General features: G+C 43.5%; 1 protein-coding gene across 1 annotated transcript in view; it reads left to right on the top strand.

Moving 5' to 3' along the window:
* LOC103379362 (talin-2-like) overlaps positions 1-17697 on the top strand; it is a 64657-nt gene that overhangs the window by 34119 nt on the left and 12841 nt on the right. The window contains 26 exon segments of the mRNA XM_025055545.1: positions 14-222; positions 2961-3059; positions 3273-3464; positions 4589-4987; positions 7269-7397; positions 8294-8411; positions 8504-8613; positions 9000-9134; positions 9667-9795; positions 9876-9978; positions 10531-10739; positions 10833-10952; positions 11044-11241; positions 11328-11467; positions 11896-11989; positions 12147-12236; positions 12311-12433; positions 12516-12659; positions 13217-13378; positions 13556-13696; positions 13976-14157; positions 15162-15294; positions 15469-15570; positions 15808-15978; positions 16082-16228; positions 17461-17562. Of these exon segments, the coding sequence (XP_024911313.1) occupies positions 14-222; positions 2961-3059; positions 3273-3464; positions 4589-4987; positions 7269-7397; positions 8294-8411; positions 8504-8613; positions 9000-9134; positions 9667-9795; positions 9876-9978; positions 10531-10739; positions 10833-10952; positions 11044-11241; positions 11328-11467; positions 11896-11989; positions 12147-12236; positions 12311-12433; positions 12516-12659; positions 13217-13378; positions 13556-13696; positions 13976-14157; positions 15162-15294; positions 15469-15570; positions 15808-15978; positions 16082-16228; positions 17461-17562 (3881 nt within the window).

Here is a 17697-nt window from a genome sequence, read left to right as displayed (position 1 = left end):
TCCTTCATCTCAGGTGACCCCGACGACACGGACTACACGGCAGTGGGCTGCGCCATCACCACCATCTCCTCCAACCTGACGGAGATGTCGAAGGGCGTGAAGCTGCTGGCCGCACTGATGGAGGACGATGTGGGAGGAGGAAATGACCTGATGAAGGCTGCCAGGACGCTGGCCGGAGCCGTGTCCGACCTGCTGAAGGCCGTGGAGCCCGCCTCCGGAGAGGTGAGAAGGACTGGTCGTAAAAGCTGGAGGACAAAGATTAGTTTTCCTCCTGTGGATCTGTGGGGGGTTTTATGCAAATAATGTGAAGATGCAAATGCAGTTGAGTCTGGAGAACGCTGGACTCTCCTCCATGATTGTGTCTTGAACGGCAGAATGACAAATGCACACAGTGTTTGGTTCTGCTCAAACAGACGATCTTGAAACGTTAATTATATTTTCTGCGGAGCTGTTCGTACCGCGGCGTCTCTCCAGGTTCTTCTAATTACATCTGATTGTTCCAACATGCTCCTCGTCTAACTCGATTGTCCTGGTCAGTCTGAACGACGACCTCAGGCCAACGCCGAGCTGAAGCAGATTTACTGGACAGGGATTTATTTATTTATTTATTTTTACAGATGACGTGAACGTCGATGTTCACGTGTTTGTGCTGCAGCTCCATCGTGTTAACAACGTCAGAGCTGGAGTGTCGGTTTAATAATCTACACCACGGACAGGGTTCTGTTGCCTCTGGACAGAGTCTACATCTGAATTATACATGTAGTTTCTTATCAATATGACATGAAGGCAGTGCTGAGGTGCTGTGGTCCAGACAGAGGCGGAGCTTCTCTGCCTGGACCCATGTTCAAGTCCAACTACTGCATGAACAACAGTACTGTTTCATTGTACTGTTAAATTGTTCAATTTTGAGTCGGCCATTACATGCTGCCAAAAAAAACTGGAAATTTGAAAAAATGCAGTTGTTATGGTATGTTGTATTTTTAATCATGTTTTTTTTAATTATAGATGAAATAATATTTTATAGTGATTGAAAAAAAAACAACTTTCAGGACATTGAAATCAGTCCCATGGTGTAAGGACTTAATAGTTAAAAAAAAGTAAAACCAGCACCTCCTGTAGTTTGGTCGATGTGTTGACATCATGGTTCAGAAATCTTAATGAAATACAGATTAACTACATTTCCTGCAGAGCTCGGCCCAACAGGCTCTGATGGGAACCATCAACACCAGCATGCAGGCAGTGCAGAAAGCCCAGATTGACCTCGGGGAGGTTGACAGCCTGCCCCCTCTGGGCCAGGACATGGTACTGTTGACACCTGTTATAACTGTTGATCATGAAGTTAACCATGAAGGAGGATGAACTCGTGTTCCTGCTTCTACACAGGCGTCCAAGGTCTGGATCCAGAACAAGATGGATGAATCCAAACATGAGATCCACTCACAGGTGGACGCAATCACTGCAGGAACGGCGTCCGTGGTCAACCTCACAGCTGGTCAGTCAAATCACTGACAAATGAAAAATACACACAAAACAAATCAAAGAGGTCTTTCACCTCAGACTGTGTTGATGGATCTACAAACATGAAACTTAAATCAAAAATCAACCTCTCGGTGAAGGCAGTAAAACAGAAGGACAAATTCATTTTTGTTTCCTTCTTCAGTCAGACTTCAGTCACAGCGGCTGTTTTTATTTTTCCCTCCTCCTTCATCTCAGGTGACCCCGACGACACGGACTACACGGCAGTGGGCTGCGCCATCACCACCATCTCCTCCAACCTGACGGAGATGTCGAAGGGCGTGAAGCTGCTGGCCGCACTGATGGAGGACGATGTGGGAGGAGGAAATGACCTGATGAAGGCTGCCAGGACGCTGGCCGGAGCCGTGTCCGACCTGCTGAAGGCCGTGGAGCCCGCCTCCGGAGAGGTGAGGAGGACTGGTCGTAAAAGCTGGAGGACAAAGATTAGTTTTCCTCCTGTGGATCTGTGGGGTGTTTTATGCAAATAATGTGAAGATGCAAATGCAGTTGAGTCTGGAGAACGCTGGACTCTCCTCCATGATTGTGTCTTGAACGGCAGAATGACAAATGCACACAGTGTTTGGTTCTGCTCAAACAGACGATCTTGAAACGTTAATTCTATTTTCTGCGGAGCTGTTCGTACCGCGGCGTCTCTCCAGGTTCTTCTAATTACATCTGATTGTTCCAACATGCTCCTCGTCTAACTCGATTGTCCTGGTCAGTCTGAACGACGACCTCAGGCCAACGCCGAGCTGAAGCAGATTTACTGGACAGTGATTTATTTATTTATTTATTTTTACAGATGACGTGAACGTCGATGTTCACGTGTCTGTGCTGCAGCTCCATCGTGTTAACAACGTCAGAGCTGGAGTGTCGGTTTAATAATCTACACCACGGACAGGGTTCTGTTGCCTCTGGACAGAGTCTACATCTGAATTATACATGTAGTTTCTTATCAATATGACATGAAGGCAGTGCTGAGGTGCTGTGGTCCAGACAGAGGCGGAGCTTCTCTGCCTGGACCCATGTTCAAGTCCAACTACTGCATGAACAACAGTACTGTTTCATTGTACTGTTAAATTGTTCAATTTTGAGTCGGCCATTACATGCTGCCAAAAAAAACTGGAAATTTGAAAAAATGCAGTTGTTATGGTATGTTGTATTTTTAATCATGTTTTTTTTAATTATAGATGAAATAATATTTTATAGTGATTGAAAAAAAAACAACTTTCAGGACATTGAAATCAGTCCCATGGTGTAAAGACTTAATGGTTAAAAAAAAGTAAAACCAGCACCTCCTGTAGTTTGGTCGATGTGTTGACATCATGGTTCAGAAATCTTAATGAAATACAGATTAACTACATTTTATTTTACCAACGCTTCTCACATAAACAATTGGTTGAAAAGCTAATTGTGTGTGTGTGTGTTTGTGTGTGTGTTTACAGCCCAGACAGACCGTGCTGACGGCGGCCGGCAGCATCGGCCAGGCCAGCGGAGACCTGCTGCGGCAGATTGGAGAGAATGAGACGGACGAACGGTTCCAGGTAACGCTGCTCTGTTTATCATTATTACTGTAGAGTCCAGGACGAGACGGTCGCTCCAACCACAGCCCATTAGAGAGTACATCATCTTTTTTTTTTTTACATCCTGACTCGGTGTTTTCATTTGGCATAAACACTCGGTTCGAGGCTGACTCTTAACAAATGGTTCTTGAATCTGATTTCTGTAAAAATGACAGCGTTCCTCTGGTTCTGCAGGATGTCCTGATGAATCTGGCCAAGGCTGTCGCCAACGCTGCCGCCATGTTGGTGCTGAAGGCCAAGAATGTGGCCCAGGTTGCAGAGGACACGGTGCTTCAGAACCGCGTCATCGCCGCTGCCACCCAGTGTGCCCTGTCCACCTCCCAGCTGGTGGCCTGCGCCAAGGTAGAGCAGCTGGTGTTTGGACCAGTGATGTGAACGAAGAAGGAATTGGTTTTTATACAAATGCTTGAATAATCATCTGTAAACGGAGTGTTTCAGGTTACACTCAGGGCCCCTGCACCATAGCTTGTACACCACCCTAATCACTTTAAATGTTCTCCTGGCTGCCACTCTAAACATCACCCTCACCCTCACCCTCACCTCCCTGCTGTCAGGGTGATGAACATCATCTCTGTCTGAAATCTTCTTTTTCACTTCCACCTGTTCTCAGACTGCTGCTGTGTTTATGTGTAGGTTGGATGTCGTTTATGACTTTAGGCGTGATTTATTTGTTTGGTTGTTCTTCACTTTTCTGCAGATAGATCTCTCTCTCTCTCACACACTCTCTCCCTCTCTCTCCCTCCTCCTCCACCTTCTGTGTCGTAGGCCCTTAAGGCCAAATTTACCCTTTGACAGAAAGTCCAGTGTGATGTTGCTCTTCATCCTAACACTCAGCTCAGGCTGCAGTAACTGAAGCTAAGTTTGGCAGCTCAGCCTTATGCCTCACCTCACCGTAATGTTCCTGAGAGACAGGTTGTGTTGAATGATGGGTTGATTTCACAGACAGATGTTTTGTAGATGTTGTATAGCCGTACAAATATAATATTTTAAGATAGTTACTGGACCTTACTTGGATCCATTGACAACGTACAGTAAAGGCAATGTTTCCAGTAGAAACAGCAAACTGTTGAAACTATTCAGGCCCATGTTCTGATTCCGTTGTCAGTTCTGACCTTTCAGATATTTTTTGGCCAATTCTTTCCTTAAATACAGTACCAGCCAATCATAAAACGTCTATTTAAGGGCTACTTCACAACAGCAGCTGGTGATTCCCCTTCATACGGACCAGAGTTTATTTTCTTGATTTTAATCCACTTCACATGTGCAGGTGTCACAGCTCATCCAAACTGTGATGGAGACCTAACTAGCAGACCCAGCTCCACCTGAAGTGAGGTTCACTTATACTGGAAAATTCGGGGAATTCCACCCTAAACGAGCAAAAGTTGTTTTCTTATGGTGTGCAGTCCAAGCCCAACATTAGCTCACATTTCCATGTGTGCAGCAGGCTGTCTCACCCACATCACATCCCAGTCAGTGCTGCTGCTCTGAAGACCAAACCCCAGAGGCTTTTCTCTCACTTCTCTCTCACTTCTCTCTCTCCTGGTTCTCCACTGTCTCTCACCCCACTCTGATCTTCATCCACCTTGGCGTGCCCTTTGCTTAATACAGCTTCATAAGCTCTCTGTGTGACGCCGCAGCTCTCACACACAGAGCACTATCATCAGCATGTGCTGCAGGAGAGGGGAGACAAAGACGAAATATCAATCTTTCTCTAATGTCCAGGAGAGATGGTCCGTCAGGCTCGGGTCCTGGCCCAGGCCACCTCAGACCTGGTGAACGCCATGAGGTCGGACGCAGAGGCAGAGGTGGACTTGGACAACTCCAAGAAGCTGCTGGCAGCTGCTAAACTCCTGGCTGACGCCACGGCCAGGATGGTGGAGGCAGCCAAGGTGAGCAGCATGTTTAACGATGTGATGTCATCAAAATAAAAAAATGTATGTATGAATGAGTTACCATCTTTACACCAACTGTGTCAGCCCTCAGTGCTGCGATGTCCCATGTTTCCCTAATCCTAATCCTACATTTTCAATATCAGTTATTTTCACATTCATGTTGCTTTGATGGGTGGCCCCTGCGACCCGGTAACGAATAAGTGGATGAAAATGGATGGATGGAAATTTTTCCAAAAAAAAATTTTTTCAAAAAAATTTTTTTTCTAAAATTTTTTCAAAAAAAATTTTTTTCTAAAATTTTTTCAAAAAAAATTTTTTTCTAAAATTTTTTCAAAAATTTTTTTTTTCTTTTTTGAAAAAAGATTTTTTTTCAAAAAGTTTTTCTTTTTTTTTGAAAAAAAAATTTTTTTTCAAAAAAAACAAAAAAATTATTTTCTAAAATTTTTTCAAAAAAAAATTTTTTCTAAAATTTTTTCAAAAAAAACTTTTCTAAAATTTTTTCTTTTTTGAAAAAAAAATTTCAAAAAATTTTTCACAAAAAAAATTTCTAAAATTTTTTTGAAAACTTTTTTTGAAAAATGTTTTTTTTCTAAAAACCAACCCCCCCAAACAGGAAGGTTTTCAAAAAATTTTTCACAAAAAAAATTTCTAAAATTTTTTTGAAAACTTTTTTTGAAAAATGTTTTTTTTCTAAAAACCAACCCCCCCAAACAGGAAGGTTTGGGGGGTTGGTATGGTGCAGTGTGATGTGGGTGGCTGCCCCCGGTAACGGTAAGCGGATGAAAATGGATGGATGGATGGGTTGCTTTGATGGGGAAACTTCACCTCATTCCTTCTATTAATGAAAAAAAAACTCATTTTCAAAGATCTGCTCCTCCTCTCACTCCTTTGTCGTCACCGCTGTCACAGTCTGTATGAACTGATGAAGGGCAGCAGCTCATTATTGCTGCTCTTTTTCCCCAACTTCCTCTTTCCAAAGTGTTTATCTGCCATCCCTCAGCGTTAGTCTCATTATCTGTCAACACAAGCTCACGCTGATATTAATAACTCCCACTCCCAGCAGGAAAATGAAATGATGCCCTCAAGCTGGCGAGCAGGGTTCCGTGCCAGACTTATCGCCGTCACAGCTGTACGTTCATCTGTGTCGGCGGAGGCTCAGACTTCAGCCTCACGTTGCCACGGAAACTGCTTAATTGAGCTGGTGCAGTGTAGATTTTGGACTTTATGTAATGTTGTACTTTACAAACGTGGGCCAGGTGATCTTCATCAGACACACACACTCATCCTGACGAACGTTTTTGACATTTTCCCGTGACGGACTAAGGCCGTGTTCTCTTGTTAGAGCCGTGTCACTCAGAGCAGCTCTGGTTAATGCTAATCCAAACAGGTCGGTCCCTTCTCGTCTTGGAGCTGGTGTCTCTGTGAACTGGATTTTTTTTTTTTTTTGTTCTCCCACAGCAGCTGTGTGGTTTAGCGTTACCCTAATGGCATGAATGTTTGGTAACTGGCCCACCCACTGCTTTGTGTAGCTGCAGGTGAAGCTGCTGACCTGAAAGTTAATTAAGCTAATAGCAGCAGGAACGGCTGCGTCTGCACCAGTAGGAGACGTGAAGAGGCTGCATCACATTAATCTGCTCACAGGAAACCAATGAAGTCTGGAGGAAAAAACAATTTCTTGGCTAAACTTTTCTTTATTTTTCTTATTTACCTTAGCTGTATTTTAAAAAAAGGGTTTTTATTAAAATAATTTCTTGGCTAAACTTTTTCTTATTTACCTTAGCTGTATTTTTAGCTAAACTCCAGCTGATTTTCGTCTTATCCTTTACTTATCATTTTTCAGCTCCACTTGGATATTGAATTATTTTTGTTATCATTTTTCAACTCCACTTGGATATTGAATTATTTTTGTTGTAGTTATTTTCTAATTACGTTTCAGCTGCTTTAGCCAATTAACTGTGTTATTGTTTTGATCATTTTTGACGAGCTTCTGTTTTTAACACTAATGGCTAACCTCCAGCTTTTATTGTTTGAACAGATGATTTGAAAACAGTTTGTATTTTTGGAGGTTTTTTGTTCAGCTGAGGGTGTGTTGAATTTCTGGACCAGTCGTCGTGACATGGATTTACCGCTGACTCGTTACACAACCTGGCAGAGATTCATCAAAACCAAACTTTTCTTAGACAGCACTGGTTCAACGACTGCTGAAAGGCAGGAAGTCTTTATGATCTTTGTGCTGTAACGTGTGTGTGTGTGTCTGTGTGTGTGTGTGTTTGTTTAGGGGGCTGCAGCATATCCGGAGAACGAGGACCAGCAGCAGCGGCTGAGAGAGGCTGCGGAGGGTCTGCGAGTGGCCACCAACGCTGCTGCTCAGAACGCTATCAAGAAGAAACTGATCAACAGACTGGAGGTCAGTGACTCAGTCAGTGACTCAGTCAGTGAGAAGGAGAGGAAACTGTTGATCTAAATAACATGGCGTCGACTCCACAGCTGACCCTAAAGGTCACCGTCTCCTCAGTTCAGTCGTCAGGATTCCGTATCACTGGTGCTCACAGTAGAAGTGGGATTAAATAATCTCTGTGTTTTTGACGGAGAAATGTCAAGCTGGGAAAAGAGACTCAGTCTGAGGGATGTTGTTGAAATTTTAATCTAAAATCTAAAATCAATACCAAAACACACTTCGCGTCGTACCTTATCACAGGAACAGGTGCAGTGATAAATGAGATTAAATGGATTTATTTTCACTGAAGATAATGTTTTCACTTAAAGGAAGAATTTTTACAGCAAAAACAGCGTTTTCACTTTGTTAATATATACTATGTATATAGTTACATATAACTTATTGACATCAACCAGAGATGCAGAAATATCTATAAACAATTTCACACTAAAATGTCATTATTTTTTAGTCAAATGTAGTGAAGTTACCTAAATCAGTGCAAAAATAAACTAATAGTTATCTAGAAGAAATCCAAGGTGAGCCTTTATATAACAACACAACATAAGCTTTATAAAACTTAAAACAAAATAATGTAATTTTAGGCAAAAAAAATTAAATTAATAAAACAATTTGTAAAAATAGAGTGAGCAAGGTCACAGCCTGAATAATTAATATTTAGCCAACTAAATGCCAACAGTTAGCCCAGAGTGAAAACATAATACCCCCCTGTAGGTGTCACTGAAGACGACTGTAGTGTCGTCCCTGACTGTGAGACTTTGAAGATGCCAGGTGAAAAGTATTTGCTGTAAAGTGAGACTCCTTTGACTTCACGCCTCCTCCGTCCTCGCGTGTCTTTGTTTGCACAGAATGCTGCCAAACAAGCTGCAGCCGCAGCCACACAGACCATCGCTGCGGCTCAGAACGCTGCTGCGTCCAACAAGAACACCGCTGCTCATCAGCAGCTGGTGCAGAGCTGCAAGGTGAGGTGGCCTTTAAATGTGCTCCTCTAAAATGTCTTCTACCATCTCACCGGTGTGTGTGTTTGTGTGTGTGTGTGTGTGTACAACACACACACTCGGCCGACCACATGCCGCAGCTCAACCAGGGAGTGCGTGGCAGTCAGGCCAAACCAGAGGACCTCAGCGCTCAGCTCGCTCTCATCATAGCAAGTCAGAACTTCCTTCAGGTGAACGACAACAACAACACACACACTCACACACACACACACTGCTCTCATTGCTAACTTACACATAGTAAAAAAAAAACCCTTCAGTTCTACTTTGAAAAGTAGGATGAACCAAGTATAAATAGTGGCTCCTTCAGCTGGGACCATTAAAATAGTCCTGCAGCCTATTTTATGACTGAAGCAGGCTGTAACCAAACCAGGGTTTAATTAATCCTCTGTATGAATATGTATTTGTTGGATTATTATAATAATCCAGAAACTCTTGTTCAGTTCCTGTTTCCCTGAAAACACTTTTCAAAAACCTGATTTGAAATACGTTCTCTTTTAGAGATGACAGTTCAGATATTTGTCGGTTAAAATATAAATGTACTCCTGACTCCTTACAGCCCGGCAGTAAGATGGTGACCTCGGCCAAGTCCTCTGTGCCCACTGTGACGGATCAGGCTGCAGCCATGCAACTGGGTCAGTGTGCTAAGAACCTGGCTACCTGCCTGGCTGAGCTGAGGACGGCAGCCCAGAAGGTAGAGCACAGACACAGACACAGTCACAGACACAGACACAGACACAGTCACAGTCACAGACACAGACACAGTCACAGACACAGACACAGACACAGTCACAGTCACAGACACAGACACAGTCACAGACACAGTCTGAGATCAGACTCACATTTCCCAAAACAACACCAGAAAAAAAACAAAAAACCATCATGTCTTACTGTTGGACCACCTCTGTGGAAGAAACCATTCAACTCAAGTGTTTCCCAAAACAACACCAGAAAAAAACAAAAAAACATCTCTGTGGAAGAAACCATTCAACTCAAGGAACAGGATTCAAATATACATTGATTTATTTCTAAATAATACATAATAATACCTACAGATGTATTTGTATGATTATTCCAAATATTTTTTGATGTCTTTACAGTTGTCTTTTAAAGATGTTTAAATATAAAATAAAAGGATTTTTTTTTAGCTGATCTTGTACAACATATTTTTGAAATTATTTTATTGCCATTTCAAAGTAAGAACTTTTTTTTTTTTTCCCCATCAGGCACACGAGGCCTGTGGACCCATGGAGATCGACTCGGCGCTCACTGCCATCCAGACCCTGAGGAACGAGCTGCAGGACGCCAAACTGGCTGCAGCCAACGCTCAGCTGAAACCACTGCCAGGAGAAAATGTAAGAAATTCAGTTTCACCCGTCACCGTCAACTCAAGCTTTGTATGGAAAAAAAACAGTTTTCATCTTCTCTGCCTCAGCTGGAGAAATGTGCTCAGGACCTGGGCAGCACGTCCAAGTCGGTGGGCTCCTCCATGGCCCAGCTCCTCACCTGTGCAGCACAAGGAAACGAGCACTACACAGGTCGGTTCTGCTAAGAAAACAACACTGAGCCAGTGTGTAGCCCGGGGAGTTCGAAACCACAGCCATATCAGACGAATACAGGAAGTGTGTGGAATATAAAACCACGTCCATGCCCCGGGTGCAGAAATGTTCCATTACACCACCATGAATATTTATGAAAGTTACATTATCACAGCTTTTCTCTGTTCCCCCCACAGTTTTCAGCCTTTTTTTCTGAGTTTCTGATGCAACTGCTTTAGGGAAACGTTAGAGGAAATGTAATGTCTGACACGAGTGAATCCAAAACTAAAACACAGAAAGTTTTCTTTTGGTTTTAGAAGTGAAATAATTAGTTTTAGAAGCCTGTAAAAATGTATAGACCTAATGTTTTTAGGATGAGATTCACATGGAGGAACGTTTCCCTCCTGGTCCCTCATGATTGATGTTAGACAACCGGGGGCCTAGTGCTGTGATTGACAGCTGTATTGTCCAATGGTAGCGTTCTAACACGGCTGTGATCACTGATGTCACCAGTCACTCCTCGTCCCCGTCAACGTCTGGTCTTGTGTTTAGGAATCGCAGCCAGAGAGACGGCTCAGGCCCTGAAAACTCTGGCCCAGGCGGCCCGCGGTGTCGCTGCTTCAACCACGGACCCCAAAGCTGCGGCGGCCATGCTGGACTCTGCCCGTGATGTCATGGAGGGGTCCGCTCTTCTCATCCACGAGGCCAAGGAGGCTCTGGGTTCTCCTGGAGACGCTGAGAGTCAGCAGAGGCTGGCACAGGTGAGGTTTGGAGGAGGGTTCCTCACACTGAGGTGAATCAGGGATGAGCTCGTCGAGGCTGGTGCTCATTCATCTGCCACTGTTCTGTTCCAGGTGGCTAAAGCTGTGTCTCACTCCCTGAATAACTGCGTCAACTGCCTGCCTGGTCAGAAGGACGTGGACATGGCTCTCAAAAGCATCGGGGAGGCCAGCAAAAAGCTGCTGATTGACACGGTGAGTTTGAAAAGTCAATATAACATTAGGTTCATAATTATTTCTAAAATGGAAGTTTTATTCAGTTTTTTTCTTTCTTTCTTCCCTACAGATCCCTCCGTCCTCCAAGTCATTCCAGGAGGCTCAGAGTGATTTGAACCAAACTGCCGCAGACCTGAACCAGTCAGCGGGCGAGGTGGTCCACGCCTCCAGAGGCTCCAGCAATCAACTGGCAGTGGCTTCTGGGAAGTTCAGCCACGACTTTGATGACTTCCTGGACGCAGGGATTGAGATGGCCGGACACACTCAGGTGAGTGCGGCTGCAGGTTCTGATCTGGTCCAGACGACGTCCTCCACGTCAGTGTGACTGTATGAGACGTTTGTCCTCGTCTGTAGAAAAAGGACGACCAGGTGCAGGTGATCGGGAATCTGAAGAACATCTCCATGGCCTCCAGTAAACTCCTGCTGGCTGCGAAGAGCCTCTCTGTGGACCCAGCGGCAGCGAACGCCAAGAACCTGCTGGCTGCTGCTGCCAGGTAGTCCACAGCTGGTTTTATTTTTATATTTAATTATTATTAGAAACATGTTTATAGAACTGTGCTTTGGTGATCAAAGAATGTTGTCTTATAAAACCACCAGCCTGACAGTGAAGATGATACAATCTGATCCATCAGTATAAACTGTACCAGGTGAACATTAAACTGCTGACAGTAATCAGTACCATGTGTTGTATCCATGCAGTACTAGTTTTAGACGGTTGTAAACGTTTACTTTTACTAAATCATGTAACCTATTTAAAAAATAAATAAAATGATCAGAGTGACTGTGAATCACTGGAACTGTTCCACAATGGTTATTGTTTAAAGGTCATTCCAACAGTGCAGGTTCTTATTATTATTATTATTATTATTATTATTATTATCTTTGACAATCTTTTTTTTTTTGTCCTCTCTTCATGTTCCAGAGCGGTGACGGACAGCATTAACCAGCTGATCACCCTGTGCACTCAGCAGGCTCCTGGCCAGAAGGAGTGTGACAATGCCCTCAGAGAGCTGGAGGTAAAACAAAAAAAAACAAAAAAACACCTCTTTAATAACAAAGAAAAAAACAGACTTTAGTCAAAGGTGTGATGAAATAAGACTCCTGGTCAGTGACTCATCCTGCTCTGTCTGTACACAGATGTATAAACTCTTCTCCCACGGTGTTGTCTTTCAGGCTGTGAGAGGAATGCTGGACAACCACAACGAGCCGGTCAGTGACCTCTCGTACTTCGACTGCATTGAGAGTGTGATGGAGAACTCCAAGGTAGGTCTTTCTAACGGTCGCTCCGTGCAGACCCGCTCGGCTGAGCGTCTTCTGACTCCGCGGCGTCTGTTCAGGTCCTCGGTGAATCCATGGCAGGGATTTCCCAGAACTGTAAGACCGGGGACGTGTCGGCCTTCGGAGACTGTGTGGGATCAGCGTCCAAGGCTCTGTGTGGCCTCACTGAAGCAGCAGGACAGGTGCACTGGACGACCACGAGCCCCATCCCACAATCTTTTATTTTCTATTTTAAATCATATTTAACATTTGTTTCTGTTTCAGGCCTCCTACCTGGTGGGTGTGTCCGACCCCAACAGTCAGGCCGGACACCAGGGGCTGGTGGATCCCATCCAGTTCGCCAAAGCCAACCAGGCTATTCAGATGGCCTGTCAGAACCTCGTTGACCCAGACAGCAGTCCATCACAGGTAAATCATAATTACACCTGAGAAGAACACATGGAAACACTCCCAAACTCCCAACTGTCGACTGTTAATGAATAACAAACAACAAGACAGAATCATGACGTGATGATTTATCAGCTGTTTTAAAAGCAAATACATTTTATTTTTATACTCTTGTGTATGAGGTATTTAATGGTTTTATATTTGCTAACATTGATATAACTATCACTGTGTGGTAGGATCCTGAACCAAGTTGTAAATTCACCAGGTGAAAAACTGGTTCAAACAAAGTCAGGACCAAAGAGTCTCTGTAGAAAAAAAAAAAAATTTTAAGAAAAAAATCTAAAATCTAATCTACTGCTCTTACATTAACAATAAATATTAATATCCCTGGAGTCATTTCTTGTGTTGAGGTTAGAGCTCTCCAATCTTATTAGTCTGGTTATGAGACTGGCACTAAAGTAAGAATTTTAATATAATATTTTATCTTTGTTCAAACCAGTGTGTTGTCCTGCTGTAAAGACCTGTGGTTTTTCTTGACTATGTCAATCATTCATGTTTGTTTCCTTGTGTCGCGGCAGGTTCTTTCTGCCGCCACTATTGTTGCTAAGCACACGTCAGCGCTGTGCAACGCCTGCCGCCTGGCCTCCTCCAGAGCCACCAACCCAGTTGCCAAGAGGCACTTTGTGCAGTCGGCCAAAGAGGTGGCCAACAGCACGGCCAACCTGGTCAAAACCATTAAGGTAGGAGTTTTACTGTTGTTTAAACACTGAAGCTTTGGCTCCGTCGCCAGCTCTGCTCTGGTTTCACTTTTATAATTGAATGTGTAATATTTACAGAAAGGCAGGTTTATTCTCAAAATACACTATTTTCTTTGCTCTAATTGAGTCAGAATTTCCTCTCTCCGTCTCACCACGCAGGCTTTGGACGGTGATTTCTCAGACGAGAACAGACACAGGTGTCGCGTTGCCACCGGACCTCTGATTGAAGCTGTGGAAAACCTGACAACGTTTGCATCCAACCCAGAGTTTGCCAGCGTCCCTGCGCAAATAAGTGCAGAGGTATGAAACTTCAAAACTTTTTTTTTTTTTTTTTTTTTTTATACCTGTTGGCCTCAAAGAGAAGCCTATGTAACATTAGGTGTGCGGTCCTAATGTTTTGACTCTTTCCTGAAAATGTAGCTTATTATTGTATAAATAATACATAGGTAAATATTTAAATATTGATTCATCAAAAATGTGTGTTTTTTATTTTTTTATATTTATCTTTTACAAGGTAAATATTTAAATATTTTTTCATAAAAAATGTGTGTTTTTTATTTTTTTATCTTCATTGTTTAGGGCACTGCTGCTCAGGAGCCCATCCTCCATTCAGGTCGCTCCATGCTGGACAGCTCCACCCACCTGCTCAGAACTGCACGCTCATTGGTTATTAACCCCAAAGACCCGCCCACCTGGTCCATTCTGGCTGGTCACTCTCGCATCGTCTCTGACTCCATCAAGAGTCTCATTACAGCCATAAGGTCAGTAAAAAAAACCCTCATAACTCAGTGACAACAGTTTTATTTTCTGTGTTTGAGTAAAGAGCAGAGCAGATTTGAAGAGTCTGGGTGAACGTTGACATCTTACTTTGGAAAGTTTTTATCTTTAATCTTCTCATTTTAGTTTTAAAGCTCCAACTTCCATCTGTATAAATCACTGTGAAACCGAACCTCGTTCTTGAGAAACGCTGCTAAAATCCAGCAGCGCGGAGGTGACAAATACTGGCTGTCAGAGCTGCTCCCCAGCTTACATTTTTATTTTCATCTTTTACACCTTTATTCCAGTCCTTGATCTGAACAAAAGCGTTGCCTCGAAGGAACTTATTCCAAGTGTCAAACACACTGAATTCTAAGTTTCCCGCTCGGCTCAGAACATCTGCACATTAGTATTCGGCCTGAGGCGACTCTTCATCTCTTTTCTCCTCCTGCCATTATCACAGTCCCTCTTTAAGACTGCAAATTGAGTAGCGGGAGGTTGACCAGGGTCTTTGGTGTTATTTACTGATATGCTGGAGTGTCGGAGAAACTTCATCTGCCTACTGAATGCCAGCCTTCTTACTTTGATTTCTTTCATTAAACACACAGGTGAGGTTTTATTTTCCTCTCACTTTCACTGTGACACTTTGCATAGAAATAGATGCTTAACTAAAGTCACTCGGCCCATGAGGCCGCTGCTGCAGAGCACTCTGGGGTTTCAAGGCTAATTTAGCTTCCTGGCATGATGTCGCTCTTTGGTGATGAGACCCTACGGGCAACGGTTCTGCAGATCTGACTGGAACAAAAATGAGACAAGAGGGGAGAGGTCTTCAAGATGTCCCAGATTTGTCTATACAGTCATCAGTTTTAGTCACACTGACGTCAGTTCCTTTCTTTCCTGTGTGTACGTCTCCTTTTTGTCTGCTCCATATGTCTTCCTTCATCTTTTCTCATTTTGTTTCATGACATTTCTTTTTTTCTGCTCTTCCCCTGTTCTCTGTCATTCTCAGGGACAAGGCCCCGGGCCAGCGTGAGTGCGACTCATCAATTGATAACATCAACAAATGTATCCGGGACATTGAACAGGCCTCTCTGGCAGCGGTCAGCCAGGACTTACGCTGCAGAGATGACATCTCACTGGAAGTAAGCGTCCATCAGAAAAACCATGTGTGTTTTAATGAGGACGTGTGTTTTCTGTTTTAAATTGATTTGTTTTGTGAGTTGTTTTTTTTCATGCTCATCGAGACACTATTCTTTTTCTTTTAATTCATTGAAGTAATACAAAAAATTCATTTCTTTTTATTCCCTTCTCTTCAGGCGCTGCAGGAACAGTTGACGTCCACTGTGCAGGAAATTGGCCACTTAATTGACCCCATTTCTACTGCAGCCAGAGGCGAGGCTTCCCAACTAGGACACAAGGTATATTATATAGGCCGTGGAGTTAATGACTTCAGTGCTGTGGAACTGTGAAGTGGCATTTAGTGACACTTTCCATTGCTGTGCAAATTATAAACAGACAATTTCTATTTACATACACTACATCAGTGGGTTTTATTTCAATTTGTCTGCATTTGTTTTTTCCTACTTTCTGGACGTCCCGCCCATCAACAGTCAACCATTTTTGATCCGTTTCCACATCTCTGTCGTTGTGCTCAGGTGACCCAGCTGGCTCGTTACTTCGAGCCCTTGATCAACGCCTCTGTTGGAGTGGCGTCTAAGCTGAGGGACCACCAGCAGCAGATGACTTTTCTGGATCAAACCAAGACCCTGGCGGAGTCTGCTCTGCAGATGCTCTACGCCGCCAAGGAGGGCGGCGGGAACCCCAAGGTCTGCTGCGTGTTGATGAACTCAAGATTCTACATTACTAATTCACAGGAACTCAGTAATTATTCGATCGTTATCTGCTGATGTCATTTCTCACCTTTCATAGGCCTCCCATACCCATGATGCAATAGTGGAGGCAGCGCAGCTTATGAAGGAAGCGGTGGATGACATCATGGTGACACTGAATGAAGCCGCCAGTGAAGTGGGAATGGTTGGAGGAATGGTGGAATCCATCGCAGAGTCCATGGCCAAGGTGACGCTTTAAATCATACGTGTCAAACTCACGGCCCGGGGGCCAAATGTGGCCCGCCAAGCTGTTTAGTAGTGCTTTTTTTCCACTGTCTCTGAAACACAGCTGAACAACACACTGTTCCTGTTGATGGTTCCTGTTTGTGTGTGAGTTTAAATACACACACACACACACACACACCTGATAAATGAAGTGAAACAGGATCAAGAGATAAATAAGGTTTAGTTCCTTTATTTCTGTTTTCTTAAATTTTTTAGTTTAGGTTTTTTTTTGTCGTGTGACAGTGATGTGTGGATTTTCCGGGTTACATTATGTGGTGTGACAGTGATGTGTGGATTTTCCGGGAGGAAAAAGAGAAAACTGCGTCTCGTTGTCTGCACTAAAATGCTGCAGATTATCTCTTATTAATGCAGACGACAACGCTCTGAAGCAGCGGAGACTCGACCTGTAGAGCAGCACTTCCTGTGTAATTTACTGTGTTTTTCTAATTATCACTCAGAGAATTTGGCAAACAACAGAAAGGCTCTTTATCTGAGGCACAGGCGGAGAATAACGTCAACCAATTACAGAGGCATTCATAGAAAAGGTGAAGAGGGAAAGAAAAAACAAAAGGACCGGTCCAGGAGAGCAGCACGGTCTGCTGTCGCTCTAACCATGTGTCATGGAGAGTTAATTAAAAAGGCCGACTCTGAACCTCTCAGTATGAGTTTTAAATGAGGTTCAGACGTGAATCCTCCTGGACTTAACCTGAGTCGCCACCTCAGAACCTCAGCTGCCGCTCAACTCAACTCAACTCAGTAGGTGACGCGTACGTCACGTACCGTCAGCATCATTAGTCATTTTCATCATCCGTGTGTGTGTGTGTGTGTGTCTGGCACCTCTTCCTGCTGCCGCACAGATGTGTGGAGAACGTTCTAATTTAGCAGTGACACAGAAAGCAGGTGATGAACAAATGTTTCTGTTTCTGACGCTTTAATTACACAGTGAATTTATTGGATAATGTTTAATGGCTGTTTATCTTTCCAACTGGTTATTTGGATAAAAAAACAACCAATTATGTCGGTTTACAGATTATACAATATCTGCACATGTGGAGATGTTTCCTAATTAAAGGGAAACGTCAGCTGATGAGCCCTGTGATGATTGGTCTTCATGTGAGGAATGGGTTTCTATCTCATCTGAACTGGTGCACAGCTGCTGTTTACAGTGTGTGTGTGTGTGTGTGTGTGTTTCAGCTGGATGAAGGTACACCACCTGAGCCCGACGGCTCCTTTGTGGACTACCAGACCAGTATGGTCAAATACTCCAAGGCCATCGCTGTCACCGCTCAGGAAATGGTAAATTCTTACTTCAGTTTCTGCACTGTTTGCACCACTGTAGCAAATGTTCTAGGAGCTTCAAATCCTTTAATAATAACAATAATAATATATTTTATTATATAGGTGTCTTTCTGTCACCCAAGGACACCTTAC

This window comes from Cynoglossus semilaevis, chromosome 5 (assembly GCF_000523025.1).
Source record: "Cynoglossus semilaevis isolate Cse_v1.0 chromosome 5, Cse_v1.0, whole genome shotgun sequence".
NCBI classification, from domain to species: domain Eukaryota; kingdom Metazoa; phylum Chordata; class Actinopteri; order Pleuronectiformes; family Cynoglossidae; genus Cynoglossus; species Cynoglossus semilaevis.
Note: the sequence above shows the minus strand (reverse complement) of the source record. Positions and strands in the feature narration are given on the sequence as shown.